General features: G+C 45.7%; 1 protein-coding gene across 1 annotated transcript; it reads right to left on the bottom strand.

Annotated features, from left to right (window-relative positions):
* Positions 1-764: 764 nt before the first annotated feature.
* Positions 765-1,664, bottom strand: LOC109160926. The gene has a single exon (XM_019309554.1). It carries the CDS (start codon positions 1,662-1,664, stop codon positions 765-767), a length of 900 nt encoding a protein of 299 aa, XP_019165099.1.
* Between the last annotated feature and the right edge of the window lie 13,894 nt (positions 1,665-15,558).

The following is a 15,558-nucleotide window of genomic DNA, read 5'->3' as shown; positions in this document are numbered from 1 at the left end:
TCGGAGGGCTCGGGCTGCTCCTTCCGTTCGGCAGAGACCTCCTTTACTATTGTGTTTACCCGGGAAGACGTGCCAGTATCAAGTCTATTAACCGCTCGGGTATAACATTTCCGGGCGGACTGGACATCGCCTTGGACAACTCCGACCCCGTTTGGGGTGGGAAACTTCATGCAAAGGTGCGGCATGGAAATTATCCCACCAATCCTCATGATGGCGGGGCGGCCCAGAATGATGTTGTGGACGCAATGGAGGTTGACCACAACGAATTCAAGCTCGGTCTTGATCGACTTTGGAGAGGTGCCGATCTCCACGGGGAGTGTTATTTTTCCTTCGGGGTAGATAAGAGCCCCGGTAAATCCGGACAAGGGGACACCGACCGGAGTCAGTTCACGCCTGTCCAATTTCAACTTCTCAAACACGTCCAAATAAAGGACGTTGACACTGCTCCCCGTGTCTACCATAACCCTCTGGACGTCTGTGCCTTTGATGTCGATAGTGACCACGAGTGCCTCCATGCCGTGGTCACCACTGCTCGGTTGGTCCTCCAGGGTGAAGGTTATGGGCTCCATCTTTTGCCGTTTCCCGGTGTCTCGGGAATCCACGATCGCGACCGGGCAGTTTTCCCTCGGTCGGGAAGCGTCATCCAATCCACCGAAGATTACGTGGATCGTCGGCTTGCCTGCTGGTCGGCTACTTGATGGGGGGTCAGGGTCTCTTCGGTCATCCCTTCGTTCATCTCGTCTTTCTGACCCTGCCCGATCAGATCAATCGGAGCGATGATGGGAACGACAATTGTCCCTCCGATCTGTGTTCTTCTTGGCCTCCTCTCTCTTCCCCACACACTTGTCTAACTTGCCGAGGCTAAGCAAGTCTTTTAGCAACTGTCGCAAGTGGGTACACTCTTCAGTGTCATGGCCGGCGCAACGATGGTAAGCACAATGTTTAGTCTTATCTGGACCATCTTGCCCGGGATGGGGGAGTTTGATTAAATTGCAGGACTGGGCGTACTGCATTGCTTCTGCGGCGGATCGGTTGAGCGCCGTAAACTCACCAGGCCTGGTGTGGGATCGGGGATGATCATCACCCGATCGATGATCCGCCCAGCCGGCCGGTTTACGGGACGATGTCCCGACCTCCTGCGAACGCTTCACAGCGTTGGCCTCACCAGCATTAGCGTAATCCGTGACCCTTCGGAGGGCCTCCTCGTATGTGGCTGGGGGATGGAGAATAAAGTCCTGGTAGAGGTACCCAGCACGGAGAGCAATATGGAGCATGTGAACTGCAGTAAGATCATCCATAGGCTCCACCTCCAGGACTGCTGCCTTCCACTTGACTAAAAAATCGGTCAAACTCTCTCCATCCAGCTGCCTTGCCTTCTCCAGGTACATATATGACTTCTTGGCCACCCTGGAGGTAACAAATTTTCTCACGAACTGAGTAGATAGGGCCGCAAAATTAGCAATAGACCCCGGCTGCAGAGTTCGGAACCACTTTGCCGCCCGACCGGTGAGCGTAGAGTAAAAAGCACGGCACATTACGGCGTCTGACATGCCCTTGAAGATCATGTTGCCGTAAAACTCATTGACGTCGACCTCGGGGTCCGTCCGACCATCGTAGCTCTTCTCCCCGGGAACCTTAAGATCTAGCGGGTAGGGCTGCGCCATTATCTCCGCCGTGAAAGGTGTCCTCAACAACGTTGAGTGGTCGAACTTAGGCTCTGATACCAACTGTAACACCCCAGATTTTTAAGACTTTTTAAAGCTTATAATAAAGGTAGAATCTTATTAAATCCCAGAATATAATACAAGTGTTCGGGGTGCTATGCCACACCTGGGCTAGAGAACCCAGATGCACAGGCTAACTAACTAATATCCTCAAAAGCATAAACGTATAAACATGGCACGCAGGCCGAAAGGGAAACTATCTATTTCTACACTCCGAGTTCTAGCGCGCTCCAGTGACTTAATCTTCTGTGCCTGAAAGCCAAATATATCTGTTCAGCGAGAGATGCTGGTAACCCACTCCAACGCGTTGAAATACAATACATATAGCAATATATATAGATATATAAAGAAAAACCATTTGAGCATGAAGATATATCCTACGAACTCTAGCTTTAAAACCGGGGACGACTCGACAGTTAAAGCCAGACGCAAGCATTGTTACAACAGTCATAAGCAGTTCACAATAGATAAGGCAATTAAGGCAAGCATAACCGATGATCATAACTCAACATAAACAGTCTTAACATAAATCTCCCGGTCATAACTATCAAGATAGTCATAACCACAACTCTCCCACCTCTCAACACATAGCACGCTTTGTTGGCGCCACAGGACCAATCGCATGCCCATACATGAGGGTCAGCGCATATAGCTCTGACACGGCCCCGCAGCACCCTGCCCCGCATCCACACGGAGGAATCATTGCTTTGGCCCCCAATGAACCAAAGCCCATAAGAATGCGTACTCTGACTGTAGCCAGGAAACCCATCTGACTACAGCTGGCCTCCGAACCCTTTGTTCAGGAGGTGTCATCTGATTGCAGTCAGGAATTCCCATCTGACTACAACCAGCTTCTGGGCCGCTGCCCAGGATAACGTCATCTGACTGCAGCCAGGAAACCCATCTGACTACAGCCAGCTTCCGAACCCTTTGTTCGGGAAACCAATCCGATCCTTTACCGAATTGGCAACACACACACATAGCACATAGCAAGCACATGCAACCCACATTACACGTTGGGAGGGGAATACGACGTATAAAATAAACCTATGCGTGATCCATCACCAACTAGAGATTGCCTTACGGGGTTCATACTTCTTCCACCTAGGTCGTCGGGATACCAATTCACTAGCATGCATTATACTCGACTCACAAACCTACGAACGGTACCCGAAATATCAAACTAGACATCGGCACGGCAAACGGGGTCCGTTGGGACACCACGGGGATCGGGGAAAACATCAAACGGGGTAGCCGGGGTCCCGAGGGGGACAATTTTCCAGCGGGTAGCCGGTGGGTGGGGGTCACCCGCCGGCTGCCCGCCGGAACAGTAAATCCGGGCAGCGGGTCGCCGGTGGGCAGCTGCCCGCTGCCCAAACAGCAAGTTTGGCCGTGGGTAGGTGGCGGGTCCCCTACCCCCCACCTACCCCCCACTGACTCTTTTCACAACTTTTTCGTCCCGGGAACCGATGTGGAACCCGAAACCATGCTTAGACATTTTACAACGCAATCAACGACCACACGTAGACAATTTAACGAATCAAATACGAGAAACGAACGGCACGTATTCCATCACGCTTTTTCTAAATATAATCAACTCCCAAACATGCGATTTCCCACCCGATAATCCAAGATTAACACCATACGATATAACCTAGGGTTCTAATCGCTTTTATGTTAACAAGAATACGATTCGTCTTCTAATTGCAAGATTCGGTAAGAACAACACGTAATCATCAAGGATACCAATTAATCATCAAGAACATCATAATCATCAAGAACAACAAATAATCATCAAGAATACCAATTAGTCACCAAGAACATCATAATTATCAAGAAACTCCCAATATCAAGATTATCAAGATTCCCCATGGAATCATCAATTCAACATCAATAATAATACTTATCATAATCACGCCATTCATAATCAATTGGGGAAACCCTAAGGGAAATCATAACTATAAAAATAGGTTTTGTTGAGACATGGGTTACCTCTTAGCCTTAATTAATTCCTTGGCTATGAAGGATCTTTCTTTGAGCTTTCTTGATTTCTTGATTTCTCCTAGGGGAATTCTTGGAGCTCCTTGGGTGGTGGGAGATTATTGTGGTGGAATTCTAGGTGCCTTCTAAGTTCCCTATTTATATATTTAAGACTCCTAATTAGGGTCTGAATAATATGGGCTTACTAATTCTTATAGGACTAAGAGTCCATGATCCTCATTGGACTATATTAATTAAAGCGGATCCTAATCGTAATCTAAATAGTAAGAGGCCTACTTCTTTTATTCTTAATAGATGACTAGGTCTAGGATTCCTAGTTAGAATCCGAATAATAAAAGGTTTACTTTCTTTATTCCTAATAGGCTTAAGCCTCTAATTTAAGCAAGGGTCCACGGTTCATGGTGGTCCATATTAATTAATCAAAGGGGAACCTAACATAATTAAATCGTATTTAATTATTATTAGCGGGATTAATTAAATAATTAATCCAGGACTGAAGGCCGTAACACGGGGTGTTACACTCTCCCCCCCTTAAGAGAAGCTTCGTCCCCGAAGCTTAGAAATCATTGCAGGGTTAACGAGTCAAGAGTAGAACGGTGGTCCTATAGAGAAGGTATTCTACGGGGAAACTGTATAATTGTATGTCTATCTGTGTTGGGTTTTTGGGAGCGATTAGGTTTACAAGACTAAGAGGGCGGGTTTCAACTCGAGGACAAATTGAATTCAATGATTAGGATCAAGGTTTTCAAGGTCGCAACTTAGGTTGTGAGGTTGTCGCTTTGTGCGGAGTCGTTAAAACATGGAATCAAGGATGTGGTTTGAAGGGTAGAAAGGGTTTTGAAATAAGGAGGGGGCCGATTTTCCGAGGGAGGAAAGGAGTTCGGCTAGGATGGGTTAAGGGTTCTTGATCTCAAGTGAATAATCTGGTTTGATACTTTGATCACGATGCGTCGACGAGCCGTTGATCCTCCTTCCTTGGTGTTGGCGCTTGCTTGACTTTAAGATCCTTGTTAGACCTTGCTTCCCAGGCCAAGGTTTCATCCCTTTCTTCTATCTTGAGGGAGCTTCCCGTGGTGATTTAGCACTTACTTCTTTAATGCGCCCAAGGTCTTGACCACGTTGGGTCAACCAAGCCAAATTTCTTAAGGCGTATTTCCCAAATTCTTCCCAAAGTCTCTTGGGAGTCGTTGGACTTTGGGTTGAATTTCTCCTTTTTATTGAATCTCATCTCCTCTTTAGTGGATGAAATTCTTAGTAAGACTTCATGTCTTACCCAGGGTTCGGCTTGTTGTGCCCTTTTGTGTTATTTTTAATGATGCAGGTGTCTTTGTGTGCCCCTTTTTCTTTTTAAAGCGCAGTCGGTTACCAATTCTCGTCGTGGGATGACTCGGTGACCTTACAAGTCATCTCATTTCCTTGTGGGTCCTTAATGACCCTTGAAGTCTTGGCGCGAATGTGCTCTTTCCCCTTTTGCTTAGCACCATGGCCTACGTAGTTCTCGATTCCATACAACTTGTAAGGCGTCCTCTGATTTGCTCGAGCGGTGTCATGGTTTGGAGGAGTCCCGGTTTAGCATTTTGACTTTTAAGGTCTTCGTGGGTTCTTAGTATGATTTCCCAACTCGCCTCCTTGGTTTGCGCAATCCTTTGTGCCAAACATCCCCAGTCGGTCGTATCGTAGGATCCAACTTCAATTACTCGTGCAAAGTAATTGATTGTGATTTCACGATGGTGCCTCGCGCGTCAAGGTCTTTTACGTAGGATACTATGTTTGGGTGGTCCATGGTTTCTTGTCCGAGACTCACATTCATCAATCGGGGTACACAAGTGCGTCGCAAATCAATAAAAATGAGGGGTTAAGAAATCAGCACATTGTACCAGTGGGCGCGAGGTGGGCGGTCGTCCGCCTGCCAAGCTCCTGCTAAGGACCCGCCAAGGTCCCGTCAAGGACCCGTTGGGGACCCGCGGGAAAACGACTAGGAAGAGTCAATTCCCTCGGGAAAGACCCCAAAAAGGCACCGATTCATGTCCTGACAAGTCCCATGCCCTTGTGCACCAAAAAGGGGCCTGAATACATAGGATGACCCATCATACAACGTTTACTGATTCTTAAGCACGAGTTCTAGATTAGTCAAGACTCTTGTATGTTCGTTCCGCTTAGTAGGTCGGGTCCGGTTTCCAATTAGCAAGCTCGTCATCTATACCGAGTAGTTTGGTTATAAACCAACTTCGTCTCTTCCTTGCTTGATTAAGGGTAAGTCCTCTTGGTTCTTCTTGGAGTTCGGCTTGTCGCCAGCTCTTGGTTCAACCCTTTGGTGACCGAGTGCTCGGTGATGCATTTCCCTTCCTTGGGATGCATTTGATTGACCGCCCTTGACGTTGTATGGTGTATTGGCGACTTTGCGTGTCTCACGTACTTCTCCCGGTGCCTTAAAACCATCAAGGTCCTTGTTCCAGGGTAAGATCCTTATTGCCGTGAGGTTCTAGTTTATATGATACTTTCCATGTGTTCGTTGCCTCTTCTGGTCATGTCGAGCCCTTTTCGGTGATTCGTGCCAATGATTAAGAAAGGGTGTCGTTGACGTACTACCTTACCTCCCTGCATTCGAATTGGCGTTCCCAGCCTCCGAGCTGGGATAGTTGCGCCCATTCGTGACCAGTTCCGAAAGGGTTCGCTCATGCTGGAGGGAGCGGCTTCCTACTTCTGTTACTTCTTCTTTCGGGTTCGTTCCTGGATTCCGCGTTTGGAGTAGTTGGATTAGGTAGAGATTAGCGGCACTGGAGTAAGCCTCGTTGAGAGTCCGAGGTTTTCTTATCACTAGTGCCTTTCGGGTTTCAAAGTTGAGGCCCGATACGAATCTCTCTACTCCGGTTACCTCGGTGGGACTAGTTCTAGTGTGAAGCGTGTTAGTTCGAGGAATCGTTTGTTGGTATTCCATGACGGTAGTTGGCCCTTGTCTTAGATGGAGAAACTCTTCGTACATGGGTGCTTTTACGTGTGCTGGATAAAACCGCTCTCGAAGTCGCGCCTTGAGGTGTTCCCAGTTGAACCCCGGTTCTTGTTGGTAAGTGGGACCCTCGTGGATTTACCAGAGGTCGGCCTCGTGTCCGAGGTAGGACGAGGCTACCTCCACGCGGCGTTCCTCTGGGCGTCCTACTAACTCGAGGATTTTGTCGAGGATTCGGATCCATTCCCCCAGGATTACGGGATCCTCTTCTCCTGAGGATGTGGGTGGTCGATGGTTAGAGACTTGTCGGGCGAAGTCTGCGTTTTGCGTTCGAAGGAGGCGGTGGGGGATTTCTTGTACGTGGTTGCCCATGCGGGTGCGGGGTGGAATCGTCCTTGTAGTCGTGCTCCTAGGCACTCCTAGTTGGATCCCCGGTCGTTACCCATAAGTGGGTCCTTTTTGGATTTATCAAAGATCAGCCTCGTGTCTTTGAACGAGGCTATCTCTACGTGGTGCTTCCCTGGGCATTCCATTAACCCGAGGGTTTTGTTGAAGGTTCGTATTCGTTCTGCGAGGAGTGTGGGGTCCTTGACTGTCTTCTTGTTGGCGTCGTGCTGCGGGTCTTTAGGGCCAATATTCATTGTAGTGATGGGTCAGTGTGCTGCACCCTTACCTTGGTGTGGTAAGCGTAGGGGGGTTCTTTAAGTCATGGAGGGATAAAGTGAGGGGAGGTTATGTGTAGGTTTCACGATCTCACCGCGCGTCCTAAGATTCCTGAGTCCTATGTTCCTAGGTACCTAGAGTTCAAGCCTAATGTCCTAAAGTCCGGTCTTAAGAGTCTTATCCTCGGGTCAAACTTAGGCTCTGATACCAACTGTAACACCCCAGATTTTTAAGACTTTTTAAAGCTTATAATAAAGGTAGAATCTTATTAAATCCCAGAATATAATACAAGTGTTCGGGGTGCTATGCCACACCTGGGCTAGAGAACCCAGATGCACAGGCTAACTAACTAATATCCTCAAAAGCAAAAACGCATAAACATGGCACGCAGGCCGAAAGGGAAACTATCTATTTCTACACTCCGAGTTCTAGCGCGCTCTAGTGACTTAATCTTCTGTGCCTGAAAGCCAAATATATCTGTTCAGCGAGAGATGCTGGTAACCCACTCCAACGCGTTGAAATACAATACATATAGCAATATATATAGATATATAAAGAAAAACCATTTGAGCATGAAGATATATCCTACGAACTCTAGCTTTAAAACCGGGGACGACTCGACAGTTAAAGCCAGACGCAAGCATTGTTACAACAGTCATAAGCAGTTCACAATAGATAAGGCAATTAAGGCAAGCATAACCGATGATCATAACTCAACATAAACAGTCTTAACATAAATCTCCCGGTCATAACTATCAAGATAGTTATAACCACAACTCTCCCACCTCTCAACACATAGCACGCTTTGTTGGCGCCACAGGACCAATTGCATGCCCATACATGAGGGTCAGCGCATATAGCTCTGACACGGCCCCGCAGCACCCTGCCCCGCATCCACACGGAGGAATCTTTGCTTTGGCCCCCAATGAACCAAAGCCCATAAGAATGCGTACTCTGACTGTAGCCAGGAAACCCATCTGACTACAGCTGGCCTCCGAACCCTTTGTTCAGGAGGTGTCATCTGATTGCAGTCAGGAATTCCCATCTGACTACAACCAGCTTCTGGGCCGCTGCCCAGGATAACGTCATCTGACTGCAGCCAGGAAACCCATCTGACTACAGCCAGCTTCCGAACCCTTTGTTCGGGAAACCAATCCGATCCTTTACCGAATTGGCAACACACACACATAGCACATAGCAAGCACATGCAACCCACATTACACGTTGGGAGGGGAATACGACGTATAAAATAAACATATGCGTGATCCATCACCAACTAGAGATTGCCTTACGGGGTTCATACTTCTTCCACCTAGGTCGTCGGGATACCAATTCACTAGCATGCATTATACTCGACTCACAAACCTACGAACGGTACCCGAAATATCAAACTAGACATCGGCACGGCAAACGGGGTCCGTTGGGACACCACGGGGATCGGGGAAAACATCAAACGGGGTAGCCGGGGTCCCGAGGGGGACAATTTTCCAGCGGGTAGCCGGTGGGTGGGGGTCACCCGCCGGCTGCCCGCCGGAACAGTAAATCCGGGCAGCGGGTCGCCGGTGGGCAGCTGCCCGCTGCCCAAACAGCAAGTTTGGCCGTGGGTAGGTGGCGGGTCCCCTACCCCCCACCTACCCCCCACTGACTCTTTTCACAACTTTTTTGTCCCGGGAACCGATGTGGAACCCGAAACCATGCTTAGACATTTTACAACGCAATCAACGACCACACGTAGACAATTTAACGAATCAAATACGAGAAACGAACGGCACGTATTCCATCACGCTTTTTCTAAATATAATCAACTCCCAAACATGCGATTTCCCACCCGATAATCCAAGATTAACACCATACGATATAACCTAGGGTTCTAATCGCTTTTATGTTAACAAGAATACGATTCGTCTTCTAATTGCAAGATTCGGTAAGAACAACACGTAATCATCAAGGATACCAATTAATCATCAAGAACATCATAATCATCAAGAACAACACATAATCATCAAGAATACCAATTAATCACCAAGAACATCATAATTATCAAGAAACTCCCAATATCATGATTATCAAGATTCCCCATGGAATCATCAATTCAACATCAATAATAATACTTATCATAATCACGCCATTCATAATCAATTGGGGAAACCCTAAGGGAAATCATAACTATAAAAATAGGTTTTGTTGAGACATGGGTTACCTCTTAGCCTTAATTAATTCCTTGGCTATGAAGGATCTTTCTTTGAGCTTTCTTGATTTCTTGATTTCTCCTAGGGGAATTCTTGGAGCTCCTTGGGTGGTGGGAGATTATTGTGGTGGGAATTCTAGGTGCCTTCTAAGTTCCCTATTTATATATTTAAGACTCCTAATTAGGGTCTGAATAATATGGGCTTACTAATTCTTATAGGACTAAGAGTCCATGATCCTCATTGGACTATATTAATTAAAGCGGATCCTAATCGTAATCTAAATAGTAAGAGGCCTACTTCTTTTATTCCTAATAGATGACTAGGTCTAGGATTCCTGGTTAGAATCCGAATAATAAAAGGTTTACTTTCTTTATTCCTAATAGGCTTAAGCCTCTAATTTAAGCAAGGGTCCACGGTTCATGGTGGTCCATATTAATTAATCAAAGGGGAACCTAACATAATTAAATCGTATTTAATTATTATTAGCGGGATTAATTAAATAATTAATCCAGGACTGAAGGCCGTAACACGGGGTGTTACATTATCGTCTACGAAGAGTACAAAATAATGGGAACCATCCGCCGAAAGAACTAGTGCGGGGCCCCAAATATCCGTGTAAACAAGATCTAGTACATTATTGCTCGATTTGGCTACCATATCTAAAGGAAATCGTGATGATTTCCCTAGTTCACACGAAGGACACAAACTAGGAATTATATTTTTATTAGACTCAACTGGGCAATCCCGTAAGACACGTTGGAGAGCTTGACCATGTGGGTGACTGAGACGCTGATGCCAGACTACGGAAGAGGCACGAGCCTGAGACGAACGCATAGTGAGATTTTGGAATTGACAACGAGTACAAGCTCCCCGAGCTCGGTCCTTTAAGAAGTACCGCCTGAGTGTTGCAGTCCCTCACAACAAAAAATGTAGGGTAGAAATTCAAAGTAACAGTTATTATATTTAGTGAAACGGTTAACAGATAATAACGAGACAGACAGTTCAGGAACATGTAAAATATTAAAAAACTTTAACGATTTGGAAACCAATGGAATTACTATATGACCAACACGTGAGATTGCAAAACCTGTGCGATTACCCACTCGTAGGACGTCGTCACAGTGATAGTCCTCAAAATACGTGATCACACCGGAGTCTGGAGTGGCGTGCGTAGAAGCCTTTGTATCCGGTAGCACACCGTTATCGCCGATGGGCACCACCTTCACCTGCGACCGCGACGTGCGCCTGGGATGGTGGAGGCTCGGAATAGCACAGTAGGCGGCCGAATGGCCTTGAGACCTGCTGATCTGGTAGCGTAGGCCTCCACCTCGGCTACGCCCGCCGTGTCCACCGCGCTGGTTGCCAACTCGGCTTCCTCTACCGCGCTGGTTTCCTCGACCACCGTCACCTTGTTGTCGTCTGCCACGGCCGGCATACAATGCCGAGGGAACGCCGCTCGCCGTCGCCGACTGGTAGGCCGGAAAATCATCTGCATGGATGAACTACTGCGCCTGCAAGTAATCCGCCAACTGCGGAATCGACACCGGCGTACCGGTGAGGCGGTGACCACCAGGGAGGCTGCCATAGCCCAGAATCCAGCCGCAACCCCCGGAAAACATACAAGTTCTGCTCCGATAGCGACATGCTCCGTCCAGCAAGTGCAAGATCCTCGACCAAGTGTTGCGCACGGCCGAGATACTCCGATGGAGAATTATCGCCTTGCCGTAAGGACTGAATCTGCCCCAGCAGATTGAGGCACGGCACCTGCGTTGACGAGCCAAGCGCCGTCTCGGCCACCATCCATACGCCGCGAGAGGTTGTCTGTCCAAGCGCTAGGTACATGACCTCCTCGGAGATGGAGGAGATGAGCAATGAGAGGATGGAGGCATCCTGCTGCACCCATGCGTCGTACGCCGGGTTCACTGTGGTGGAGGCGGCGTCGTCGAAATTCTCGCCGGCGAGAAGCTCCAAAACCGGCGATGGGCAGGGATGGTTGCCATCGACAAATCCGAGTAATCCTTGGCCTCGTAGGAAGGGGATGATTTGCGTTCGCCAATAGAGATAATTTCGGTGGGTAAGTTTAAGTTACACCAAATGATTGGTAAGGGAATTGGGGTTGGTGTTTGGGGAGGAGATGGTGGTGACGGTGAGGGTACGCTCAGAGCTTTGCGACATCGTCGAAAAAAAAGGAGAGAGAAAATTGAACGGAGGATTCCTACTGGCTAACTGATACCAGATGAGAGTGGGAACGATAATTCTATTCACTAACAAAATTAAGGTTACAATAATACTCTGAAGAGAGAGAGCTAACTAATATGCTTAAGACTAGATCACTAATCTAAGTTACATAAATGTACATGATAAAATATAAAAATATAACATATACTAATATGCATTTCCAATTGTTCATTTTCACACATTTCCTTAATATTCTCCTTGATTCAATATTGTCCACGCACATGATCAACACACCACACACTTCACAATTCATTTGAAAATTTACATATACCAACAAATATATTATTAGTATGTACAGTACGTTATATTATATATATATATATATATATATATATATATATATATATATATATATATATATATATGTATATATAGAGAGTTAAGATCATATGAGAACATGTGCTTAGGTGAGAACGTGAGAACATATCATGTGCATCCATCTAATATTTTTTAATGGTCAAGATTAGATTAAGTGTGTGCGAACGCGCATTAAATGTGTGCAAACACACTAATGCGCGTTCGCACACATTTAATGCGCGTTCGCACACTTAATCTAATCTAGACCATTAAAATATATTAGATGGATGCACATGATGTGTTCTCACGTTCTTAACTAAGCACATGTTCTCACTGGAACTCTACCCTCTATATATATATATATATATATATATATATATATATATATATATATATGAGTACATATATATTTTGTACTCTATTTCGTACTAACAGGCCGTCTGATTTGTAGATCGTCTAATAAACTTAATGATAACATGGTTAAAATCATTCATCATTTCTTTAATATCATGTAACAATAAGCATAATGAAGACTCTCCATCACTTCCCTTGAGACCTTGAACAACTTGTAGGCAGGGGTGTCTTTCTGGTGCATTCTATTAGTATTGTGTGAACTTGTGGACTAATGTGGTGCACTGATGTTGGTAATCGAACGGCTACGAAATAAAACCCATTGTATTCATCTTGGACTGCCGTACAGTTAGCTCATGGGAATTAATGGAATTTCGTGTTGTGTGCTTTCAACTGAAAATAATTAGCGATTTTAATATAAGCCAATACTATGGATTTAATGGAACTGATGGACTACAAATAAACATTAGATATTTGTTTACAGCTGGAAATTGAATTGCACCATTCTCCCTATGGTGTCATAAATCAGTGCACTTCGCAAATGAAGTCAAAGAGACGCAACCTGGTACCAAATTAATTTTAGTGCTGAACTTTAATTTAGTAAAGTTGAATATTACTCCAAGCCGGCAGTTTCGGAAGTTGAGTAATATAATAAAGGCAATGGTGGCTGTTTAGTAGTTGGGTTTATTCCTTTGTGCACATCTCCTAATACCATGCACAATATTTTTTTTTATGGTTTTTGTTGCACTATCATGGATGCTAGCCTTCTGTTTTTCATCGTATCACCCCTTATGCTGTTCTCATGGTTTCCCCCATAGATGCCACCGAGTTGGAGAGTGTAGGCGGGGGTGTGTATACATCCGTACCAATTAAATATTGGTGGCCGACCGTTGACACCGCAATTACACCGGTTGTTCGACACCGCTTTAAAACACTAGCAGTAGGCGTTCATTCCTATATCACGTACGCCAGGCGCTTTTCGATCTACAGTGATGTAATTTCCTTTGATGCAACCTACGGTACGAACAGGTAGGGTGATGTTAAACTGTTAATAATCGAACAACCCACGCCCTTATTTAATATATTTTGAGAATTTATATTTAGCCCTGTTGTGCGATTGTGTATATGTATGTACTGTTTGTAGTTTTTTCATACTAGTGTGAATGATATTGTTGCTATTACCAAGTGATATTATTGTTATACTTTGGTTTAATTGTTTGAAAGTGCTTATACGCTACAGTGTGGATCTCTTCTATTTAGAACTACAGATTAGGTTGATTTGTAGTGAAACTAATTACTGTTCTGTAATAAATGAGATTACACCAAGCTAGTGTGTATACGTGTGATGACGCAGGTATAGTTTGGTGTTTGTATCTTTTACTGGGATCGACAACCACAAGTGGTGCATTACTTTTGCCGCAGGGATGCTAACTAGAGAGGACGCCGAATCATACGTGTGGGTACTGGAGAGATTTAAAGCTGCAATGGGGAAGAGTCCGTCGTGCGTTATTACTGATCAAGACCCGGCTATGAAGATTGCTATTGCATGAGTTCTACCGGAGTGTCGTCACCGTTATTACTTATCAAAACTCGGTGCTGAATTAGCAAGAAATGAGAAGTTCCGCAAAAGACTTAATGATATTGTGTGGAGTGACACCATGGTCATTGGTGAATTTGAGGTGCACTGGCAACTGTTAATGGAGGAGTACAACGTAACTGGACATCGATAATTCAATAAATTATACGCGAAGCACCCATCCGCAGCATAGTTTGGTCGAGTTTTACATGCAATTCAAGAGTATTCTTGAAACTTGTTAGAGAAATAGGGTGTTAGTTGAGATGATCTCTCTTAGCCTTAGTTTTAGGTATTTGAAACCTATGGCTAGGATTAGTTCTTGTCTAATATAAATAGTTCTATACTTCCTTGTACATTGACACACAGAACATATAGAAATATACAATTGAGTTTTATTGTTTAACAAAACTCAACGCCACAAACAAGCTAAATTGAACGGTGAACGCTGATAGTGAGGAGTCCTTGCCTGTAACACCCCGAAATTTTTCAGCTTTTAAGACTTGTATAATAAAGGTAAATCTTCATTAAACCCCAAAACATAACATAAGAGTACGGGGTGCTGTGCCACACCTAAGCTAGAGAACTTAGGTGCACAGGCTAACTAACTAAGATCCTCAATAATGTCAATACATAAGCAAGGCACGCAGGCCGAAAGGGAACTATCTACTCTACGCTTCAAATCTCTAGCGTGCTCCAGGGTCTACTCATCTGTGCCTGAAAGCCAAATATATCTGTTCAGCGAGAGATGCTGGTAACCCACTCCAACGCGTTGAAATACATTGCATATAAATATATATAGATATAGGAAAATCATTTTGAAGCATGAAGATATATCCTAGGAACTCTAGCTTTAAAATCGGGAATAGACTCGACAGATAGGGATAAGCACATCAAATACAACAAGTAGTTTAAATAGAGGTAACATCATAAGGAAAGAACAACTCAGGTCACTTCGCAATTCCAAACACATCAATCATCACACATCATTACTGAATCATCATCAAGTCACATCATTCATACCACAACATCACATATCACATCATCATTGATGGCGCCACGGGACCAATCGCATGCCCCGAACATGAGGGTCAATGCATATAGCATTAACACGGCCCCGCAGCACTCTACCTCAATACCGCGGTGTGAGGGGAGTTGATCGCAACCAACCCTTTTAGAACCGTTGACGAACTCAACGTCGGATCATGATCCTACACACCGCTGACGCACCCAGTCGGTGGACCACGATCCCCTTTACTAGGGGGGACATACGACCCTACACACCGCCAATGGGTACGCCGGTGGACCATAGCGGATCCAGCCCGACACACCGCAGAGCTATACTCAGTCGGTGGGCGAAGATCCTTGGAGACTATGGCCCTACACACCGTCGTCCCAAAATCCGGTGGATCGCAGCCAGCCGTAGCCCTACACACCGCCCCGATTACTTGGATCGGTGGACTATAGCCTTCCTCGGCTTATTGGCCCTACACACCGTCCTGGTGCGTTCAGGTCCGATGGGTCATAGCACCGAGGCCCATAGTTGGACTGCAGCCCAAGAAGTGAATCACTGAC

The sequence above is a fragment of the Ipomoea nil genome, unplaced genomic scaffold (genome assembly GCF_001879475.1).
Source record: "Ipomoea nil cultivar Tokyo-kokei standard unplaced genomic scaffold, Asagao_1.1 scaffold0019, whole genome shotgun sequence".
Lineage (NCBI taxonomy): Eukaryota > Viridiplantae > Streptophyta > Magnoliopsida > Solanales > Convolvulaceae > Ipomoea > Ipomoea nil.
Note: the sequence above shows the minus strand (reverse complement) of the source record. Positions and strands in the feature narration are given on the sequence as shown.